General features: G+C 37.8%; 1 protein-coding gene across 6 annotated transcripts in view; it reads left to right on the top strand.

Moving 5' to 3' along the window:
• The first annotated feature begins 2,704 nt into the window (after positions 1-2,704).
• The window catches only part of bsna (bassoon presynaptic cytomatrix protein a), a 103,992-nt gene continuing 84,132 nt past the window's right edge, over positions 2,705-22,564 (top strand). For all 6 annotated transcript variants that reach the window (XR_003595935.1, XR_003595934.1, XR_003595932.1 and 3 more), the window contains exon 1: positions 2,705-3,280. Coding sequence is in view for 1 of the 6 variants with exons in the window: in XM_028020875.1 (XP_027876676.1) it covers positions 2,714-3,280 (567 nt within the window). In the remaining 5 variants the exon portion in view is untranslated. The remainder of the gene's footprint in view (positions 3,281-22,564) is intronic.

The raw sequence follows: 22,564 nt of genomic DNA, 5'->3' as shown, positions 1-22,564 counted from the left end.
TGTGAATGAACCCTTTGAAATTTCAATAGGAGATAAAAAGGGCTTTAGAAATAAAATTGATTATTATTATATTTCTCAGTGTGGCTTGCTAGTGGCCCAAAACCTTAGAAATTATTATGACTGACAGATTATCCATACTGACACATTTTAATAATTTTGTTTCTCTTTTTTTTTTTTTCTTGAAACATATGATATATTTTAGATTAATTCCTGCATCCAGACTTGCTCTATTTTAATAGTTTTGCATGTGTACAACTCAGAGTAATCAGGGTGTTGATGTTGAGTTTGGAGTTTGAGTCCAAAAAATGTTAATTACAGTTAATTGATGACAAGGAAGACATTCAGATTTTGACTCAGAGCCATGTTGGTTTGGATTATATCTTCTTAAATGAACTAATCTTTTCAAAACTAGATCTTGTGTTTACTTGGGTTATCTTTGTGTTTAAAAAAAATAAAATAAAATACTGCAACATGCAGCCAAAGTTACTTTTTTCCTGTCTGGAAAACCCATCAGCCCTCCAAAATCTTTACGGGCCTCATAAGATTTCTGAGAAGCAGTCCTTTTATTTTATTTTTTCTTCATGAAGTAGAAATATAATTTTCCTTCTGGGTGAGCTAAACAATTTTTACTGTGTGTGCGTGCAACTTAGACACCGGGTGAATATTCACGCTGGTGTGACGGGAGAGAAGAGGAGAAAAGGACAGCAAAATAATGGGAGGTGAGGTGGAGAGAAAGGAGGGAGGGGAAGAGGCAGATGGAAATAAATGGGCCGTACAAAAGCAATTCTGTCAACAGCCCTGAGTGGGAAGAAATGCAGGCAGAGGAGGAATGGGAGAGGAGGAGAAAATAGATGTTTGGTTTGGGCACACCAATAACCTAAATAGACTTGTTCTGCTGCAAGTAGAGCAGTGGAATAAGGAACTTACCCATCTTGGAGGAGAAAGACCTGGAAAATCCCAGTTAAACCAGTTTCCTATGGAAGCAGCTTTGTGTCAAACAAGACAACTGTTTTGTTTTGTTTTTTTGTTTCATTCGACTGTTTTACTGTTAGTTTAACCACTAGTTTGAACTTTGAAATACTTTAAAGCATCAGTCAGGTAAATGTTTTAACACAACTAAAAGAAAAAAAACCCAAAAGGGAACATTTTTACATTTAAATGATTAATAATCCAGATCTACAAATACATATTCTTTGCCTCGTGTTTTTAAAAAAGTACTTTAATTCTTGTAAGCGTGACATCTTCTGAAAGAAGTGTTGTGAGAAAAAAGGCACGGGTGTGAGTAAATGTTCACTCTTCTTTTAGGAGTGGAAATGAAAATGTCAAGAGTGAAAAAAATTACGCTAAAGAAACAAAAAGCAGTTGAACAAGGCCGGTATTAGTGCCAAGAGAAAAGAAAGTAAAGAGAACATAAAAATAGTAGAAAGTCAGAAATGGGGAAAAAGAGACGATCATTTTACAGGGACAGAATTTGATGTCAAATAGATATTGGGAGAAGGAGGAGAAAGATTTCAAGTTTTTAGTGTTAACTGAAACATCTCTTAGCCCTGACTGCTGGAAATACGATACATTCCTGATCAAAGAAGATCTTGTTTTTCTGTGCGTGCATCCGGAGTTATCATTACAATGGCAGTGAGTCTGTTGCTTTTGTCATAGAGACATAAAGCCTGGTAAAAACCGTCTGGCCTCTCGGCTGTTGAGAAATGATTGCTTCCTGGTGGCATGGACTGTGTTGAGGTTTTAAATTTTACCCAGTCGCTAATGTTTGCCCATGACGTATGTAAGGTGCCAGTTTGACGCTATGAAGCTTACCGGAAATTGCCTGTGTTATAAACAAACATCTCCCTCTGCGAAGATAGAAGAGCCTATCTGAAGTGTGGCTTCAGATCGGCCACGCTATTTGGAAGCGTGGCCAACAAGGACTGAACGGCTTCTTTCACTTCCTCCTCTGCCATTGCTGAAACCGCAGGCAGACCACAATTCTGAAACAGCTCAGAAAATTTACGTTGTCGTTCACAACTTCTTATTCTGTTTGCTGATTGGCCGTGTCAGAAATTGAGCAGTGAGACTCAGACAAGGGGAAAAAGTCCAGAATGTGCTGGAAGTAAAAACTATTTTCAAGTGGAATTGCACAGGAAGGCAATGGCCACTGCCCTCAAACTCTACCCACAGCAGAGTGACCCTACTTTTTAGCATTCACAATTAAATCTTATATCTTATTATAAGTGTGCATTTTTTATATCCACATGTATATTTAATGGTAATTCAAATACATACAAAAAAAAAAACAAAGGAAAACTTAGCTTGGAGTAAAAGTTGTAATATTGGTTGATGCTTTAAATCTTTGCTTTTGGTGGGGAAAATAGATTATTTTTTCATTACCAGATAACTACTAAATACGTTTGAGATTTGTAGATGTAAAGTGTCGTGTAAGAAAACATAAGGATGTAAATACTTTTAAAAGGCACTGCAACATAATTAGATGTGACTTTAGAGAATTTACCCAGATTTTAAGGCTATCTTTTAAGCATGAATTGTCTTTTGCTTCGTCTCTTTCAGAGGTCCAACGATGGGTAGTCCAAAGCCAGGAATGCAACAAGGTGGACATGGCGGAGGAGGGACGGGAGGAGGTATGGGTGGGATGGGTGGAGGAGGAATGGGAGGTGGAGGGATGAGTGGGATGGGAGGAGGAATTGGGGGAATGGGAGCAGGCATGGTAGGAGGAGGTATGGGGGGGATGGGAGGAGGTATGGGAGGAGGAGTAGGAGGTGGGATGGGAGGAGTAGGTGGAGGAGGTTTGGGGGGAATGGGCAGTGGTGGAGGAATAGGGTCCAGAGCTGGAGAGCCGTATCGTCTGGCTGCTCATGACAGCCCAACCTCCCCTCGACACATGCAGTCCAGCCAAGGGTCGGGCATGGGGCAGGTCTCAGGATCCGGCCATGGGGTGGGTCACACTGCAACTGGCTCCAGTATGGCAGGCCACGGTGGCCAAAGTCCCGGTCAGCATGCCTCCCGCCGAAACCTCCAAGTCGACTTCAGTGGCTCAGGTGGTTCTCGGACGGGCCGGTCTCCTTCAGTGTCTCCAGACCGTGGCGTGACTCCCACCTCGCCCTACTCCCTGCCGCAGATCGCACCCATGCCAAGCAGCAAACTGTGCCCAGTGTGCACCACCACAGAGCTGTCCAATCCACCGGCTGTACCCAACTACAACACCTGCACCCAGTGCAAGTCCACCGTGTGCAATCAGTGTGGATTCAACCCCAACCCCCACCTTACTGAGGTAGGTCACATTAGACAAGGCTATGCATGCGGGACAGGGTTCATCTGTGAGTGTAGATCTGTTTTATTTTCTTTCTACCACCATTTTTTGATCATTTATGACAAAACTGAATCTACTAAGCAAACCTGAGCAGAAGTTTATGATTCACCCGTTAAGGAAAAGATGAAAACAATCGATGATTGAGAAATGTTAACATGAGACAGGCTGGATAAACACTGCTTTGCTTTGCCGACTTTGTTTGCTGTGCCAGCAATCTAGTTTTTACTCTAACGTGCCTCAATTGAAGTAAGTGAATGAACTGAATGAATCAGTAAAGTGTAAAATAAAAAAACACAAATTAGCAAAAAAAGGGAAGGATGAAAGCCCCTTTGTGTGCATTTGTGCCAGTGCAAGGCCTCAGCAAGTAGTACTAATTGCATGATAAAACTTCGTCAGATTCTCCATCAACGTGGCGAGGCGATAGGTACAGGTTATGATAGTGTGTCGGTGTGAAAACACTGCAGTACTCTGCTTTTAAAACGACAAGAAAGAAAAAATTAAAATTAAAATTGAAGTAGTAAGAAAGTACTAACTGATTTTTTAAATGTGAAAAATAGGCAAATCTGACAGAGCAATGAATTTATGCAAAGACACAACGGTCAAAATGATTTTGTGTCTTTTACTTAACTGTGGACATTGCAAATAAACAAAGAACAAGCATGTTGTGGCATTCACATGATTGGCTATTGGCAATCTGTCCTTGGCAACTTGGCAATGCTAACTGTGCTAAATTCTCTAATTGCTTATATGAGATGCTACAGTGATTTCAGAATGTCAATAACTGTCTTTGTTTTAAAATGTTTGTAAAATCCTCTTTTTCGGTGATACTTCTCTCACACTGTGTGACATTGCCTCTTCTTGCAATATTCATAATGCAACGCTCACTGGCAAAAAGGCTGGCAAAAGCATCTACATTTTTCTTTTTTTTATTTTACTGTTTGATGTATTTCATTCCAGATTAAACAAATAAGTCTGAAAAGGAGCAACAAATACCCAACTAAGGTGCAGAATTATGGACTTTAGGATCAAGATGAGAATTTCCAGACAGTTGGAATGTATGACACTTTGGTTTTATGATGTTAAGTGACCTTTGTCAACTGTGTTAATCTAAAGATTTGTAACAATATGAATGTTAAGGAATCATTTATTAGATCGCTGGTGTTTACTGTTCTTCAAAAAAATAGCATATGAGCATGTAGCATGTACATTCACAGCTATCTTGGTGACATTTATTTTCTTGCAGCTTAAAATACAGATTGAAGCAACATTAGAAATGCTTTCCTAATTGTTGCTAAAGGTTTTGTGTGTGACTACATATCCCTAAAAGGAAACATTTCCTTTAAAATTAGCTCATTTTAGACTTTGGGAGCTCATTAATCTCTATTTCTGTTCACGTTAGGCATCCTTTTCCTTCCTGAAGTGCAAAAGTAGCAAACATTTTATTTCATGCTCCAGGTGTGCTGCGAGTTGAAGATGTCAGTTTAGCAATTTAGGAGGAATAAAACCAGGGATGCTGCAGCAGAACCGATGAATATGGATGAGGGATACTGAATCACCCACATGCCAAGCATTTGCCAGTCATTTTCTAAACGTTATTCACACCTTGAAAAAGAACAGCTGGGAAAGTGGCTAAAAAAGCATTACTCAGAAGGTTTATGTGTGCATACAGAGCGTTGAATTCTTTGGAAGTGGGTTGCGCGTTATCACCGTATTCTGTTAGAATTAAATCACAAAGGGTCTCTATTGTTCAGCTTTTCAAAGCTGTAGAAAACTTTGAGGCAAAGGCTGTCTATGTAAAGTAACATGGCTTGCTGTGTGTAATAGGACTGAGTCTATTCTCACTTGTTGATTTTGTGGGATTTGATTGTTTACAGTCATCAGAATATAATGTAAAATTGCAAAAGCTAAAACAACCTGGTCGTATTTTTGTCAAGTTTTACAAACAATATGTGACCCGTAGATTCAAGACATGACATAAATGGACGTTCCTGAAGTTTCAGTTGAGTTAATTGCCTAAGAAAAATCAAAAACAACACATAATCTCAAGAAAGTTAAGAACAGATTACAAAAGTTTATTTTTTAACAGAGCAATAATAAAATTTTAGATGTGAAAAATGTGATAATGCCTGTGAAACATGTAAAAAGATGGTCAGCAGCGACAGACGGGTTTGAAATCTTCAACATAAGTAAAAATTTGTCTCGATGATTAAGAAAACATATAAAAGCTGCTCGACATACTACTTTACTATCATTTATGTAAAAACTGTTTTTACAATGTGTCTCATTTCCTACTAACTTCTTGACTGAATGACTGTAACTTTACATACATGAAAAGCTGAAGAATTGAACATTAGAGGGAGGGGATGGGGCGTAATATTTATATAAACATATGTTTTTTCTAGGATTTAGCTAATAGAAATTATTTTTGCCAATTCTAAATGACCTAAAACCAACCAAGTTTACTTTCATATAGGACAGAAAAAATAATTTAATTATCTAATTTCTTTACATCATGTAAATAGATATATGGCTTCAGGTATAATTATGATAAAGGTCAAAAATTATTCATGGCTATTTATAGCACTCTTGTGCCCAACATGGTGTTTTCCACTTGTGCTACTCTTTTGTGTCTCAGCTACACCTTTTGGCAGCACGTCTTCCTCCCAGCATCCTGTTTGTCGTTCAGCAGACTGGTTGCTAATTTTAGACTCAGCAGGCACAAAGAGCTGCTCTGTTTATGTGCTTTTGATTAATTAGGTTTCGGGTGAAATCTGCAAACTGTGCTTTTCTCTCCCCACCTCTCCGATCTCGCCACAGTTCTGTCACACACACACACATTTATAAGAGGGGGTGGTTTAGGCTGCTTGTGTTGAATAACTAGCAACACACACAAAATACAATTTGTGCTTTACCACAATTATTTAAGCACATGGTTGATGATAAACCCCCCAAAAATCAGAGGAGCAGCATTCATATGCAAAATTATATATCTTGTTTGGGTTTGAGCACAGAACTATTTTTGGTTAAAAATAGTGCATTTTATCTGACATGAGTCTGATTTAAAAATAAAATGATTTATTATTTAAACAGACAGCTTGCCAATCCAACACAAACTAAACCAGAGGGGGAAACGACAAACAACGCTGTAGACAAACCAGAAGATGAATGAATGATTTTCTCCATCTCACTCTTCTCTACTTCATGTTGGTCAAATCATTAAAACTTGGCAGACATTCAGAAACACAGGAGCCGTTCTTACACTAATGATTCAAATTAAAATCAACCAAATGAAAAGGTGCAACATTTATCATGTTTATCATTTACATGTTGGACTACAGAAATCTGAATCTTTAGCATCACAGCAATCTTATCCTCTTCCGTTTACTCTTATTTTTTGTCTGAAAGCAGAAACAGCGTATGAATTACATGTTCAGGTGCCACAGTTTTTTCCTTGGTTATTTCCTCTTGTTCCACACCTCATTTTAGAAAGTGGGCTCATAAGCACAGCAGCACAAAGTCAAGTGAAAAATGACTTGTGGAAACACCAGTAAAAAAAAAACATATTAAGGGGATTTTTTTTTTAAGCTGCAAAACCACAAAATTTTAAGAGCTTGAGTTTGAAAGCTTCCACTGACATGTTGTTTAGTATTATTTTACAACAGACAAGGACACGATGAACACATAAAAATGAACTCAGAAGAGAATATGGCTGCTTCCTAAAATTTCCTGGAGGTTGAAGGGGACGTGAGTTCGTGGAGTTCATTCAGACTGATTAATGCATCAGTTTTGCACATATCGTCCATAAAGTCATTCAAAGCTGTAGGGGCACATGAGGGTCATTATTTAAAACAAATGTTAATTATTTTTGCTACTTGACTGTGAGCTGGGAAAACATTTCCGACTGTGCTCAGTTGCAAGAAGATTTAGGAGTAATAGCTCTTTGAAGCAATTTTGCTGCAGGTTTTATGTTTTAATGATCAACTGCTAATACTTTTTAACTTTATGCAATTTTTTATTTCAACTTCATAAAAGAGGCTAAGTAAAACGGTGCAAACTGTGTCCACAACTGAAAAATAATGTTGCCAAAAGAAAAAATAAAAAGGTTAATGAATGTGAAATAAATGAATATTCTGTTGAACACCCCATCTTATCTTCGGTGCTCAGTTTTAAATATTTACTTCTGGCATTACATATTAAAAATCATTGAAATATATTTTTAAATAAATTGAGCAGTATTTTTTGGACTGCTGCAGTTAATAAAAACAGACCGATTCAATAATATTAAAAAGTCACTTTATTTCAGAAATGTTGTCACTAAAGCATATTGTTGATGAATTACGCACAGATAAATGTTCGGAAGCCTTTTTGTCTGTTAATTATGACGATCGTCTGCTTAGAGTTAATAAAAACATTTAAAATTAGAGTATCACGTAAGACCAATTAAAAAAAAGCATTTTTAATACAGAATTATAGCCTGAAAAAAGCATGTTTAATACTGATCAAACGTTACTCAAAAGGTACTTTTTAATCTGACAATCTAGCCTCATCTGAACGCATGTCCAAATTTATTGAATATGATTGTAATGTACCCGCAGAGACATCGTCAAGCTAGACATATTCAGCCAAATACAAACATTGGTGGTTTACTAGTGACCCGTGAAACACATCATGCTGAACACAAAATGAAAAATAATGACCCATGGACGATATGAAAGGGAGCTCAGTTGTTCTGTGTTGGATGTTTGAGGTGAAACTTGATGACCTGCAGACAAACAGCAAGCTGCTCCATTCCTGAGAAACTATGAAAACACTTATTTACTATGTCTTTAAAATCCAAGCATAATCCATTTAATAACTTTTGGGATTTCAGTGCATCATAGATATGTAGATTCACCAGCAAACAGGCACTTAATAATTCAACATTTGCTGGTGAATAGAGGTTTTTTTTTTTCAGTAGGTTGCTTTTTTTATTATTCACAATCTCTCTGCAACAAAAGGTCTGCAAACATGCACAACAGGTTGATTCCTTCATTAAATAATGTACAAAGTCTATGTAGAAGAGAATAAGTCTTAATCCCATTATAGCCTGCAGACATTCTAAAATATATTGGGTAGTTTTTAACTTCCTGGAAAAACGATCCTAATGAATCTTTTTATCCTCAGTCATATAAACATTTAGCATAAATTAAAAACTTCCATTTTTGTGGTGCTAATTCATAACAGGGAAGGATCAGGGCACCGACGCTGACCAATCGGAGCAGACTTGACCTTTTCGGAGCGCTATTATCTTCAAATGCCCCCCGCCACTTCCTTGATTTTACCGCCAGATAAACCATGAGGGCAAATTAAAAAGCGTGTCTTAATCTTCTGTTGAAGTTATTTATGTTGGGTGCAAGTTGTGGCTGTACTGCTGATTGCAGTTCTGTCCCTGAGCACCGTAATTATAATAACACAGAAATGACACTATTGTAATTACCTCTTACATTTCTCACTAGATATGATATATCTATCATCCTAATATCAGTGTCATCAACGTGAATGGAAGAGGTTGCTGATGGAAACCATTTTCTATGCGTGACCTTAGTTCCCTAAATGAGCGGTTGCATTTACATCTGAAAAATTACCTTGCACAATTTTGTGTAAGATAATTATTACTGGAAGGTAATAAGTACATTTCAGTCAACATTGCAGCCTGAGATAATAAGAATGGTTGTTGTCTTCTGTAATAAAGACATGCAGTATCTCACAATAAAGTTTAATATGAAGCAAGCAATATTTGACTGCAAACTGAAGCAGCAAACCTCAAAATGAAACTAACCAGAAATATTAAGAGTTGTTGTCAATATAGGAAGTTGTTATTGCCACGCTCTTTGACAAATGCCTCCGAAAGCTTCCAAATAATTAAGCGTCCTCCTCTTTAGTTCAGATAAAATTGTTCTGTGGACAAAAAAGCGTCACATAATTTAGGGCCTAACTCCAGACGTACAATAAAGTTTTATCTCGAGTGGCGAAAGCAATCATGAGGATAATAACACCTCTCTACCTCACAGGTAGAGCAATTTTCTACTCTCCAAACCAACTTGCAGACAAAAGATGTTTCTTATCTCTAGAGATGGAGCAGCCATCCTCTACCCTACCTGGATCTATGGATGTTCTTCCTTTCCATCATGTTTTCTCATGTTGTCCATATCTCATGATGTCTCCTCCTTCTTATAATTCTCCTAAGACCTTTTTGTCTTTTACATTAGTATCCTCCTGATTAGTGTTTTTCCTCTCTTTTCCATTTCCATTTCTGTTTTTTTTTGTTTATTTTTGTGAATTAAGCATATGTCTGAGAGTAGACTGACACATTTCCATATTTCTGTACCAACCAGCAGACATTTTTTGATTTAAAAATCTACAAGCTTCTTCATAAAAGGAACGTGAAGTTGAAACCAGAAGTTTACATCTGCAGAATAAAAAGACACACGCACCTAGTTCCACACCCTATATTCTGTGTAAGATATTTTTGCTCATTAGACTAATGTGTGAAGTTTTTTATTTAGAAGGTCAGTTAACATGTAACAGGAAGTCAGCCATCTTGTTTGGTTATCACTAAGCCAAATGTGAGGAAGTTCATCCACCGCCATCTGCTTATGTCATCGACGGGACAATCTGTAAATTTTGATTAAAATTTAGGAGTAGAAATGTATTACTGGTTTTTGTGAGGATAGTTTTTGTAAATGTGAGTTTTGATCACACTATGATGCCTCTGGGTGATGCTAACAGCTTAGCCTTTGTTGATGCTAAGCTGTTAGCTCTTTTATCTCTGTTCTGCAGTTCTTTTCTATATTAAGATGTGTACATTGTCCATCAGTGGAGATAATGAGGGAACATCCTGACTCAAATACTCCTTTGACTGGCTTTAGGCTTACTGTTGAATTGTGTTAAAACACACAAAAGGAGAGCAGAACAGTTTTTTTTTTAAAGTTTCCTACATCCATTTGTCTCAATTGCTTCACCTGTTTTCCTTTTTAATGTTAACACTGTTTCTCTGTCACTTCTGGCCACACCTCAATTCATCTGCCCCTTCAGCTGCAGCATAACCAGTTAATTATTCTCACCTGTTCACTGCTCCACTAATCACTCCTCCCTGTACACATGTTATCTCTCATTCCCTCTGCTCGATGCTCTTGTTGTCGTCATGTTCACGTGTTCTTCGGCCCTTGCTGATGTTTCTTGTGGTCCTCTGATGCCTCGGCTTTCCTTTTAAGTAAGATTTGAGCTTTGTTATTTTTTATCAAACTACACTTTCCACATGATTTTGCCACTCCTGCTTGCATTAGGGTGCCACATCTCTTCAACCGCTGACAGATGTAGACGACAGGAAAAGGAAAGTAATAAAAGACAGCACATGATTGGGTGTGGGAGTCCCGAGAGACCACATTAAAACCAATCTGTTGGAAGAAGGGAAAGCTAATGTGGTAGATTTGGGTATTTCAGGCCTTATGTCTGAAAATAAAACCTTTATAGGCTTGTGCTACCCAAAGTTTATTTCCTGTCTTGACATAGTTTAGTGCTGGTTTAGAACTCTGGTGTTCTTGTTATTGTAACGTCTCAGAGAAACGTTGGATTGTTTAGTGTTAAAATCAGTTATTGACATTTATTGCACAAAAAGATGCAGGATTTTTTTACCCCCTTGAAACTAAAAGACCTTCAAGTTTAACTGTCTTGGGTCATTCAGGATGACGTTTTGTTAATCCCAGAATAATAAGTGAAATATTTATTTTTATACTTTATTTAAAAGAGATTTACACACACTTCATTTATAGTATGTAGAATTGCATGTTAAACTGTATTACCCTGGTCAGATCAGATGTTATGACCAGGATATAACATCTGCTTTTCACAATAGTTTGCTAAAAATGTGGCCCATTGCTTCTGACAGGACTGAGAAAGGTTTATGGACCTTTATACCTGATAATGTTTCATTTGTAGGTAGAATAACCACAATGGTTTTGTTTTTTGTTTTTTTTTTCACTGGGCTGAGAGCAGGATGTTTTGTTGGCAACACTGAAATATTAATTTAATTTTCTAAAACCATTTTATAATTGTTTGACAGCATTCTTGGGGTTATTGTTCATTGGGAGGGCACCTTTGTTGCTTCAACATATTTAGAATATCTTTTCTGTTGTGATGTCATCCATTATGTGAAGCGCATCAGTTGCTTCTAAAGCATTAGAAAAATGGATACTACTCAAGTAACCATTTTCCAGAACCTTTACTAGATTTTATTTCTGACAGAGTCGACCCACTGGGACGAACATGCCTAACCCCACCTTTAAAAACACTCTATTCTTTCCAATTAGATGCACTGAAACTCTGCAGTCTTATTTACATTTCTAGCCCTATTCTTTCTCCAATCTTCTTTCTTTTTCTGTCATTAGACACAACTTCCGGTCTTATAATCTTTAATGTTTGTGCATCTCCTCTAAATGGATTGTGTAAAAAGAGTTGAGGACTCTTACAACATAAATCCAAATAAAATGACTCAATTTGGCGTTATGTTTTCATTTTCTTTCAGCTGGCTTTTAAAACTTCACTTTTGGCCAGTTCTATGAAAACAGAAAATTCAAACCATCAGCAAAATTTCCACCAATTTATCATTTTTTTACCTGACAGCTTTTCATTGCTTGTGAACTGCTTTACACTTTACATCTGAGGCCAAAGGAACAGCTCTCTACCTCACTGAGCATTGAACTGTACATATTTGTTTAGGTCATTAGAGTCCAAATATAGGCTGGGGTTTGCCTGATTTGATTTAGCAGAAGGTTTTATTAGTAAGACATAAAATCCAAAATCTAAAAACCAAGGTTGGAGTGCAATAGGGCAAGAAAATCAAAAAACTCAAAAGTTGAAACTAAACTGGCAGCAGATCTATAGAGAAAAGTGTGTTGCCAGGTGTCATGCTAACACAGAAACATTAGTGTAAACAGGCGGATCTGACAAGTAGCAATCCAAATAAAGGAGAATAAATATTGGGAGGAGTGATTACTGGAATGGGGAACAGGTGTGACTATTTGAATGGGACGTAACGGATGTGAGCTCACTGTGGAAACAGAAGCAGTGAGGGAATCTAACCGCAGGGAATGGCTGAACAGAAACGAAAAACCAGAGAAAGCAAAGCAATCACTAGACAGGACTTAGATCAACACAGTTTAAAAGAAATGAACTCTGCATCTACATGGTCTCCGGTATTCCAGTAATAAACACTAAAATACAAGTGGTGCCACTGTAGGTGACCATAATGTCAATGCTGCCCGTTTAAAACCAATCACGGCGAAACAATGCCAGGTAGATTGTCTCCCAGACTGAGTTTGCATTTTCCTCTGAGCCATTAGCTCTTTCAGCTTACATTTGAAGTTAAATGGAAACAGAAGTTGAAAGGGGACAGAGCAAAAAGAACCTAACGAGGAAAAGTCCCAAAACGGTTGAACTGTTGTTGCCCTTTTGCCTGTGTCATCATTTTTAATAACCTCCTGATAGCCATCCCTGACAAATACACCACAAATGGAGCTTTCAAAAATATTTGTTTTGCAAACACATGTTAACCTGCAGGCCCTGTTCACACTAACTGCTAGCAAGGGAGAGCTTTACAGGTGTGTACCTGGCTACAGCCCGTTTGCTGTAATCCATTTCCCACTGAAGCGCAAGAGTTAGTGTGCCATTGTAGGCCTCTTCAGGATTATCTCTTTACGTGGCCCAAAGGAAGTATCGCAGCAACTGGCCTGTGCTTGTGCTAGTCCTTCGCCTGCTCTGTCCCGTTAACCTGGCACCAGCAGAACGTTGACAGGTGAAGCCAACGTGATAACAAGAGCAAACAGAAATGGGAAGCAAAACCTGGTCCGGGGTGATCGGTGTGATTTCACTATAATACTTTTATTATTGTGATTTAGCTTTTAATTTTTAGCTCCACCTGTGTACAAATATAAACCGCACATTCAAGATTTTTATTTGTACAAAACTGAACATTTGCATTCATGCACCACTCTAGGTTATTAAATGAATAAGAAGTCATCTCATATTTTCCCCACTCTGTTCTGCCATATGTCCCAACCGTTTTCCTTTAGTAATCCAATTAAAACTCTTTTCCTAATTTATAATGTTCCTGCTTTTTACTCACATCTAAAGAAGTTGACTTTCTTTTCTTTGCCTTTTCTAACTCTTCCCATAGGCATGGCTGGATTAGATGGCAGAGAAATAAGAAGTCGTCTGTCTTTGTGTATGCTAAGGATCGGTTCTATTCTGGGAAGGCAGAGACAGGGAGAATTTAAGGGACAAGGGCTGTCCCTCCACATGCATTAACCATGAGAACAGAGCAGCAGAGAGGCTCCAGCCAGTCGACAGGAGAGGGGCAGAGGGAGAGGAAGACGCATCAAGCTGGCAGCACACATTTAGAGGCACTCGCACATCCAGTGTACAAAAACCACCCTCATTCAGGCACAGAGCTATTTAAGCATCTAGTCACATGCAAGCATAGGTTTGTGTGCACTGACTCGCATAAATGCAAACCTTTACAAGAATGCAAGCTCAGTAGTTCGTAAGAAGTTGATTTTAAACAAGTAATAGCGTTTTCTAGCACTCAGTTTCCGTCAGATAGGTGGCACCAGATGGAAAGTACACAGTGTGAAAAGACACAATAAACAAAAAGGAAGCAAAGACACCAGTCACAGGTTTATTTCACATCACCGCATATTATCTCTGTGCTCCCTTTGCCAAATTGTGTTTTGTTTGTCCTTCAGCACTGCTTTCTGTACACCAAAAAATTCAGCTTGCTGAAATTGCTGTTGATGTTAAAAAAGGAAGACATGCGTGCAAGAGCAACTCTGGCATAAAGTTTGTTGCAGGCCTACATGAAAGCTGCTGATTTGACAGTTGTCGAGCCCTGACATCTTCCGCAAGTAGGGTAAACCACAAAAAGGTGGTTTTTTTAAAGAAACAGTTCACTGTGTACTGTATCCAAACATTTTTATGGAGCAAAGGAAGTGTAGAAGAAAAAGAAAAAAATACACACGCAACAAGGATGACAATGCAATAGACAGGATTGTGAGGCGAGGCCCAGTCAAACGTTTGGGTTAGATTCACAAAACAGCTGCAGAAGAGTCAGTGGTTCAAGAGCCACAACAAGAGGACGATCCCAAACGAGAAACAACGTCAGGATGTCTCATGCTGAGCAGAGAAAAGGATTGGACTGCTGCCTAGTGCTCCAAAGTCCTCTTTTCAGTTGACACTATATTTGTTTTAAAAATCCTGGTCATGGTTGTCGAAGGGCAGGAGCTTCTTAAAGAGACAGAGGCTCATTTCATGGCATCAAATTGCAATGTCAGATTTGTTTACTCTACGCAGCATTTTTGTAACAGCTGAAGGTGAGGTCATTACTTAATGGTGCTATGAAATACATAGTTTACCCCTTCAAAAATATGTATCATTGGGATTTAATTATGTTTTCATTAATATAATTTACAATCATCAAAATGATTAAAACTAAGCATATTAAGTACGTTGCTTTGTGTGGAATCGATTTAGTGAGTGTGATCTTTTGAAAAATAAATTACTGAAATAAAATACAACTTTTCATTGTTTTTTTAATTTATTGAGAAAAGAAAGCTTTTGTTGTGTAGTCCAGGTAGAGAGTTAAACCTGCCATTAACCTCTCGAAAGCGATGCAGGTGCAAATGGAAGATCATTGTGAAACGGTAACATGAATGGTTTTTTAAACAAACATCCTCTATCCTTGAATGAAATCGGCTTTTGATTCTTTTGCAGAGACATTGAGGTTTGAGGTAGGCTGATGACGCAATGTGATATTTATAATTGTAATTACACCCGACAAGTGTCAAAACAGAAAATGTTGATTAAAAAAAGAAAAAAGTTGAGACATCCTTCTTGTTTCGAGGATTCACCGCAAGGCTCAAAAGCTCAAAACAGTCCACTGATGGCCATTCATGTTCCTCTCCCTCACACCTGAAAAAAGGCCAAACGTAAAAGAACAAGTGGAGAGAAGTTTGCGATTTGATGGAGAGGGAGGAACTGGATGTTGGAGCTTTTTAAAAGGGGACGTCTCGTTGCTGTCACTGCATGATAAGAGTGTTTGAGGCTGCTGAGGTGATATGACTCGTTCACATTGTTGTGCATCTGTAAAAGCACATTTGGACTGTCTGGCTGGCTGGAGGAAATTTTAATTTCAGCTCACTGACTCCAACTATGTTAGTTATTAACATGTTAGAATCCCACAGTCTTTCTAATCACTGATGGGAAATCTTCCATATTGCAACAGCTACTAAAACAATTTAGCTCCACAGTGTTTGTAGATTCAAAGTGGGCAGCTAAATAATGCCCTGATCTTCATATTCCCCAGATAAGACGGATGAAGGCCGACAAAAACCAGGATTTTCAGTGACTAGTAAAGAAATCTCACAGTAGTCATGTTTCCATCGAGGTTTTGTCATGCAAATTTTTAAGTATCAGATTAGAAAATGTTGATGGAAGTTGCACATTTTGAAAAAACTTTTATGCTCTAAGCTGATTCTTACACTCACTCTGGGAAAGAGGAGAGAGAAATAAATTTGCCGAATAAGTCGTGATGTAACAAAGTCTCCCCTCCACTTGTGGTTTTGTGCCTTACCAAAGGAAAAAATTCTCCATCTTGTTTTCTCACTACCATTTGTAGCGTCAACATGTGACCAAGTCCTGTTGATTCACTTCATTTTCTTTAGAGACATTTTAAGACTTCGCTCAAAATTTGATTCACAACCGGAAAATGGTTCAAGATAGTTCAGCGGACTTTTCATAATCTGAACTTTCTGCTGTGTTGTGAGGGTCATTGATTAAAATAGCCGCATGGAAGTCCTTCCTGTGTCATCTAGCTTAGATTATCCAGACGTTAAGCAGGTTAACATCCTTCTTGGATTTTTTTTGTTTTTGTTTCAAAACTCTGATGTTGGATAAATGATAAATGTTTAAAATATTCTGCCAGAAATAAATGGAACTTCTAATAATAAATCAAAGTGCCTGTCGAGTTATCAGAATCTAAAAGATGAGAACTTTATCATCAATATTCTGATAAAATTATATCTTTATTCAGACATATGACATAGGTACAGCAAAAACAGAACAACACTTTATCAACAATGAATCCAAACGCAACCAGTTGCTAGGCAGCTTTCATTTCTGCTCTCATTTTTTAATCCATTCCATTCTTGTTGATGCATTTCTATACGTCTCTCTCTGTGTAACTTTCTTTACAACCCGTTTACATTTCTGTATTCAGAACTCATCCGAATGCTTCCTTAGACTCTAGTTGAGCTCACATCCGCTCCATCCTATGCTTCATGCTAGTGTTTTTCAGTTTCACTTTAATCTGCTATTGATCGTAGAGAAGAGTCTTGGACACAAGCCTTTAATCATAGGTCGTGAATTAGCACACAGAGACACATGCTGGCTATAACTGTGAGGACCATCACTGACCCTCAGTTTAACCCTTCCTGACCACGCACTTGTGTACAAAGTCCCTCTAGTTCACGCGATCACATTGGATCGGGGCCGAAGTGCTGAGGCAGATTTCTTTTAATCAAGAAACATGCATTATAGTGTGATGGCAGTCAATACAATCGACCAGTGAAGGTTATTCAGAGAGGAGAATTAACGATGAACAGCAGAAGGGGTGTGTGTGTGTGAGTGTGTGCCGTGAACATACAGATGATAGTGGGGATGGGCAGAGATTGTCGCACCACAATCTTCCCGTAGAAGGCATGATGAGGACGTGAATAATGAAACTGGAACAGAGATTGATCCGCATTTGTGTGTCGTCCTCGAAACCGTTTGGTGTAGATGTTTTATGATTTTTTTTTTCTCTCTCCTGGCCAGCATCTTTGTAATGGGAAATCACGCAGAGGTAGGCTTGTATGCGTGCGAATGGGTTGATGTAATTCATTCATCAGGACAAAGCAGAGAATTAACTGTCACTTGCAGCAGCGCCATTAGGTCCGGGATGAGTGAGGACCTGTTCTCGTCTCCAGAGAGCTTTTTACAGATGCAGCCGTAGAGTTTGCATCTATTTCTCGCTGAAAACACAGCTGATTAAAAAGATTTAGAAATCATGACAACTATTACAGTTAGTTTTTCTACATGCTATTTAAAAACATTGATTTAAAAAAACCCAAACTGATAGTTTCTATTTCTGCAAGTCCAGAAACCTTAAGACAGAAATCTGAAATCAAATGTTTGCTCTTGATTTGGATGCATGTCCGGTCATGTTTAATACCAAAGTAGTTTGAAAAGGGGGAGCAAAAAAAATGTTTGTTTCACATGCAAAATAATAGAGATTCCCTTTTTAGCATCAGTGAAGTTGGATTACAGCTGCATAATAGCATTTTTAAGCTAATAACTAGCTCAGTGTATGATCTGTAATAAGGTATCATTAAATTCTGCTTTTATTTGTCACATTGTACTACTTCTGTCAGATAATCACCCCAATAACGATCTTATTTAATTGAACTTCCTCAAACAGTCCTAACAGATCACTATAAAGCCATTAATGCAAAGACAATTAAACAGAAAACCATAATATCTAAATTTCATTCGAAGTTTTTGTAAAATTCATCTTTACCTTGTCAACTGACATTACAAGTAGGCACATGAAATATTCAGAATCTTGTTTTGCGCCGTCTTCACTCCTGCAGTGTGTGAAGACAACCCGTTGCTACTACTCCATTTTAAGATGCAAGTGTCTTAAGCATGTATGGTTATTGTGGTCATGTTAAAAGGTTGAAGGAAGCAATATGTCGATACGCATCTTTACTAGAAGGTTCCATTAAGTGCGTGTGCCGGTGTGTTTCCATTATTAGCTGCAGAAACTCAGAGCTTCATCATGGGAATACTTCCTGGAACGGCCGCTCGCTACATGGAATATTGATCGGTACATTCGTCTCCCGCCGGGATCGTAAGAGCTAGACAAAGTGTTCACTCATGTAGTCACTCTGCAGAACAATCTTGACTCAGTGATAGACATAAGGAAAATTTTAACACAGTTAATATTTTATAAACAAAATTCTCCGGCTTTCATATTTCAGTCCTGGTGGCATTAATTGCAATGCTTTAGGTAACATTGCAGAAATTCAACAGCTCTTAATATTTTCACTTTAAGGTGTGAGTGATTTGAGTGATTTCACCTGAACAGTGCTTGGAAATAGTTTTTTTTTCCACGACAAAGGTTAGTTCTATTCATCGAGAAACTATTTGTGGTAAGTTAACCAAGTAACATAGCTCATTGAAATGCAGAAAAACCCCGAATACTGATCAGTCTTTATTTAGAATTAGAATTACCTTTATATCATAAATACTAAAATTCAAAATATGTTGTTTTTTAGAGCCTTTTTGGTATGTCCAGCTTGGGTTGAACATTCTTAGTCTTTTTATTTGAGTGTCTTCTTTCTTTTCTTCTCCTTTGTTCGCCACACACCTTGTGGATTGACAGGTTGATTTAAAACTCTGTACGCTCTCATGCATAAGCTGCACAAGCAATATTTGCGTAGCGCAAACATGTTGACATTTGTGTGCTTATGAATAGCTCCTTTTTATGTGCTGCATCCATTACCGTGTGAAACCTCTTGCCTTTGGAATGAGCTATAGATTTCAGATAACGTGAAAGCACATGCAGCTTTTAATGGCTCAAATATGCCTTATTTACATTAGTAGGGCTAATGTGAACCCATTACAAGTCATTGCAAATTAATTTTGGTTCAGGTTTGGGGGGTGAAAGGCAAAATCTGACCATGTGGTAAATGTGTGTCTTTGAAAGGTCAGCTGTTGCTGTAACCGTTTTTTATTTTAAGTGAAGCAACAACAACAAAAAAGATCAGTTACTATCACCGGTAGCTATGTGACTTTTTCCCTTGGTAGTGCGGTCTGCCGCTGTGCTTTTTCAGTTGCCGTCACGCCTGGAAGGAGGTTAATGAGCGCCGACTCGGATGCCCTTCCAGACAAACACACAGAATGAGAAAGACCCAATCACCCAAGAGTAAAATGAAAGAAATGATTTCCACTAATAAAGATGCTTATTTTACATTATGCCACTTTAATGTGTCACATTTCTACCCCTTTATGCAAGAAAAAGTAAGGGATCAGCAAGAAACAACAGCGTCAGTAACTTTGATTGAGCTCTTGTGGTACCAAAAGAAACATTTTCAGCGACATCGATGAAAGCCACCAACCTCTTGTATAAATCCGAGGTGATTAAACAAAAGAAGCCATCGCTGTTGTGTGATTTCAAGGTGGTTTGGATTTTAGGAAAAACAAACTCCATGAAATCTGCTGAGCCGCCCTTGGATGAGGAGTTTTCCATCCAAATGAATCAGCGGCCAGCAGCAGTGTGGAGCTGTGACAAGTTGCAGTGGGCAGCATTCAGGTCACACTGTGCAGAGCTGCAGGATGGTCAAGAAACAAATGAAAACTTCACTTGCGACATTAAATTATATTTTTTTAAAGCAAATGTGTAATTAAGCTGTCTTTTAGGCATTATGATGATGAGATGAATCGCTCAAGTTTTCTCTGTGAAACATCTTCAGCACCTGTTCCACACTTACAGCGTTTGGAAATCTGCGGCATGAATATTTTATGCTGACAGCTGGTTGTCGAGTGTGTGCTTTTTTTTGTCTTCTTTTTTCCCCCCATCGCGTTTGAGTTGGCAGCCATGTCACACATTGTGAGCGACAGGAACAGGAAGTAGCTGATCCTGTCGTCAGGGCGCTCAATGCCAGGCTTCTTTGTTGTTGTTGTTTTGTTTTTTTTCCGTCTATTTCAGACAATATGATGATTTGTTTTCAAACGTTGATGCATCTTTGTGCTTGTCCCAACTTTATTATGAATCTTTGACTGTGTGTGAGATAAGATATTAAAAAGAAAGGTGGCACAGCACAGAATGACTTGCAGAATATGGCGCCTCTTGTTGTCCTATTTGCTATAGCCTACTTATAATTATGACTCTGCAAATACAATTTTGCTTCTAATATAACATACCAGATGCTGTTAGCTATTTTCATCATTAGAAAGTTTGTAGGGATAAACAGGAGATGTGAAAATGTGTAATACTGAGAAAGCAAAAGGTATTAAGATCCCACCTTCATCTCTTTCCCTATTTTGGTGCCTCCAGGCTTCTTAATAACAAATTAAAGTCATGATAAACTCCACTTTGAGGAACTTCCACTCGCCTCCTGCACTCATCGGGAGAGCTGCATGAATCGTGAATTCAACTATTTCTGACGGCTCTCGCTGATGGCGTACACTTGCATCTTATTAATTGTTTTGCGCTCCAGTCTTCTAATCTGTAAAGCAGTCAATTTGCCACTGCAGTGAATCAAGCAATTGGCAGCTAATTAAATCTTTTAATTTTGCCTTCCCAGCCTGGTTTATTTTCCCGACTCGCCTTTAGCACAAATAATTGCGGCATGCTTTGCTTCCAGTGCTAACTTTTTCAGGACTAGGTTTCAGAAAATTTTGGAAAATTTTCCACAGTGATGGAAATAGACAAGCGGTAAATCAAAACCAAAAAAAAAAAAAGAAAATCTTTTTTTTAATTGATTTTTTAAAAACAAATCATTTTTTGGTCGTCTACTGAAACTCTGACTCTCTCTCACTCACTCACAGCCTGAATAAACTTTACCTTGCACGGCGCCTTTACCGATCGGAAAAGAATTTTCAAAGTTTCAGGTTGAAAACGGGACAGTTCAGTCACCAGATGATTTATTATCAGTGCATGTCTACATAAAAAAATCAAAGTTGAGGTTTTGGAGATTTTGTCTCGATTCCTTTTCTCTGCCATAAGTTTCATGTTTGCTTTGGGAGCTTTGGACATTGAGTGGCCTTTTAATTAAAGGGACACAGTGGCGGGAGAGTTGATAATGTAATTTAGCATTTCAAATTATGCTTGAGTGCTGCTTCACCTATACTCTATATAACCTATAATTAAGCGTTGGCAGTCCCATTATGCGCAGCATAAATAAACATCATCAGGGGAAAGGTCGAGCTTGTAACGTCATCACATGCATCTAACAATAAGACTTCGCTAATGGAGTACATGACTGAGAGGCAGAAAAAAAAAACTTGTACTGACTGGAGATGATCGGTAGAAAATGATTCAATTGTAGTCTAGCTGTGATGCAGTGGACTCATTATTATATTTTTTACAAACATTGACAACATAAGGAGAAAAGAACCAACTATATAGTTACAATTCACAGAGAAAAGTAGAATCTAAAATGAGAGCTGTGAAATGAGTGATAAGCATTTTTTGTCTGTTCTACTAGTTATGTGGGTAAAATGTGGTAGCTTTCTAATATTTTTGACAAACTGCAGCTTTGATTGATCATATGTTATCTCTGCTACTCTGTCTATTTTGATGTAGTATTTTTGTAAATATTTTTTGTCTGATCGGGACGTTAGCAGCATGTTTTCTCATACATCACGCATATGCTGTAGTCAAAACCTGTGTAGAATTTGATATTTAGTCACAAACAGTGCAAAGATAAAACTATAATATTAGAAATGCACCAGTAACAGAGTGAATCTTGAATAAAAAATAATACATAAAGATTCCCTAAATAAAACACCTCTTAAAGTTTTCCCAGTAAAAATACTGTCAGAACATGGTTTTGTTTTCACCTGGCAGGGGTTTTGCTGACTGTACTTTTTCCTCTATGCATTGGATCTTTCAATGGTTTTATTCATGGCATTGGTGCAATAGAAGACTTCATTAAACACTACAAAAACACAAAATCTTCCCACGTATTTCTGGTCTAGTTTCTAGACCACTTGAAATGGGACAAAGCTGTCGTACAAGTAACTTTATAGCAAGAAATAGGAGCTTGTTCTAAGTCAGTAACGCCTTAATATTAATGAATAAGTAAGTAGTAAGTTAGTTTTGTCTTATTTCAAGCGTACTAAGATATTTGCACTAGAATCTAGACCAGAAGTACTTGGTAAGATTTCGTGTTTTTGCAGTGAAGGATGTTGTAACAATACTTTCACTTTGAATAAGCAATACTATTGATTATTATTGATTATTCTAATGAGCAACTTGTTTTTTGTGTTTTTTACCAAGTTGCTCCGATAGTATTTCCTAACTGTTTCCAATAGTACCTCACTCTATTCATCAAACTCATTTCTAGGATTTAACATTATCTTTTTAGTTAAAAAAATAAAAAATCAGAC

This window comes from Xiphophorus couchianus, chromosome 1, assembly GCF_001444195.1.
Source record: "Xiphophorus couchianus chromosome 1, X_couchianus-1.0, whole genome shotgun sequence".
Lineage (NCBI taxonomy): Eukaryota > Metazoa > Chordata > Actinopteri > Cyprinodontiformes > Poeciliidae > Xiphophorus > Xiphophorus couchianus.
Note: the sequence above shows the minus strand (reverse complement) of the source record. Positions and strands in the feature narration are given on the sequence as shown.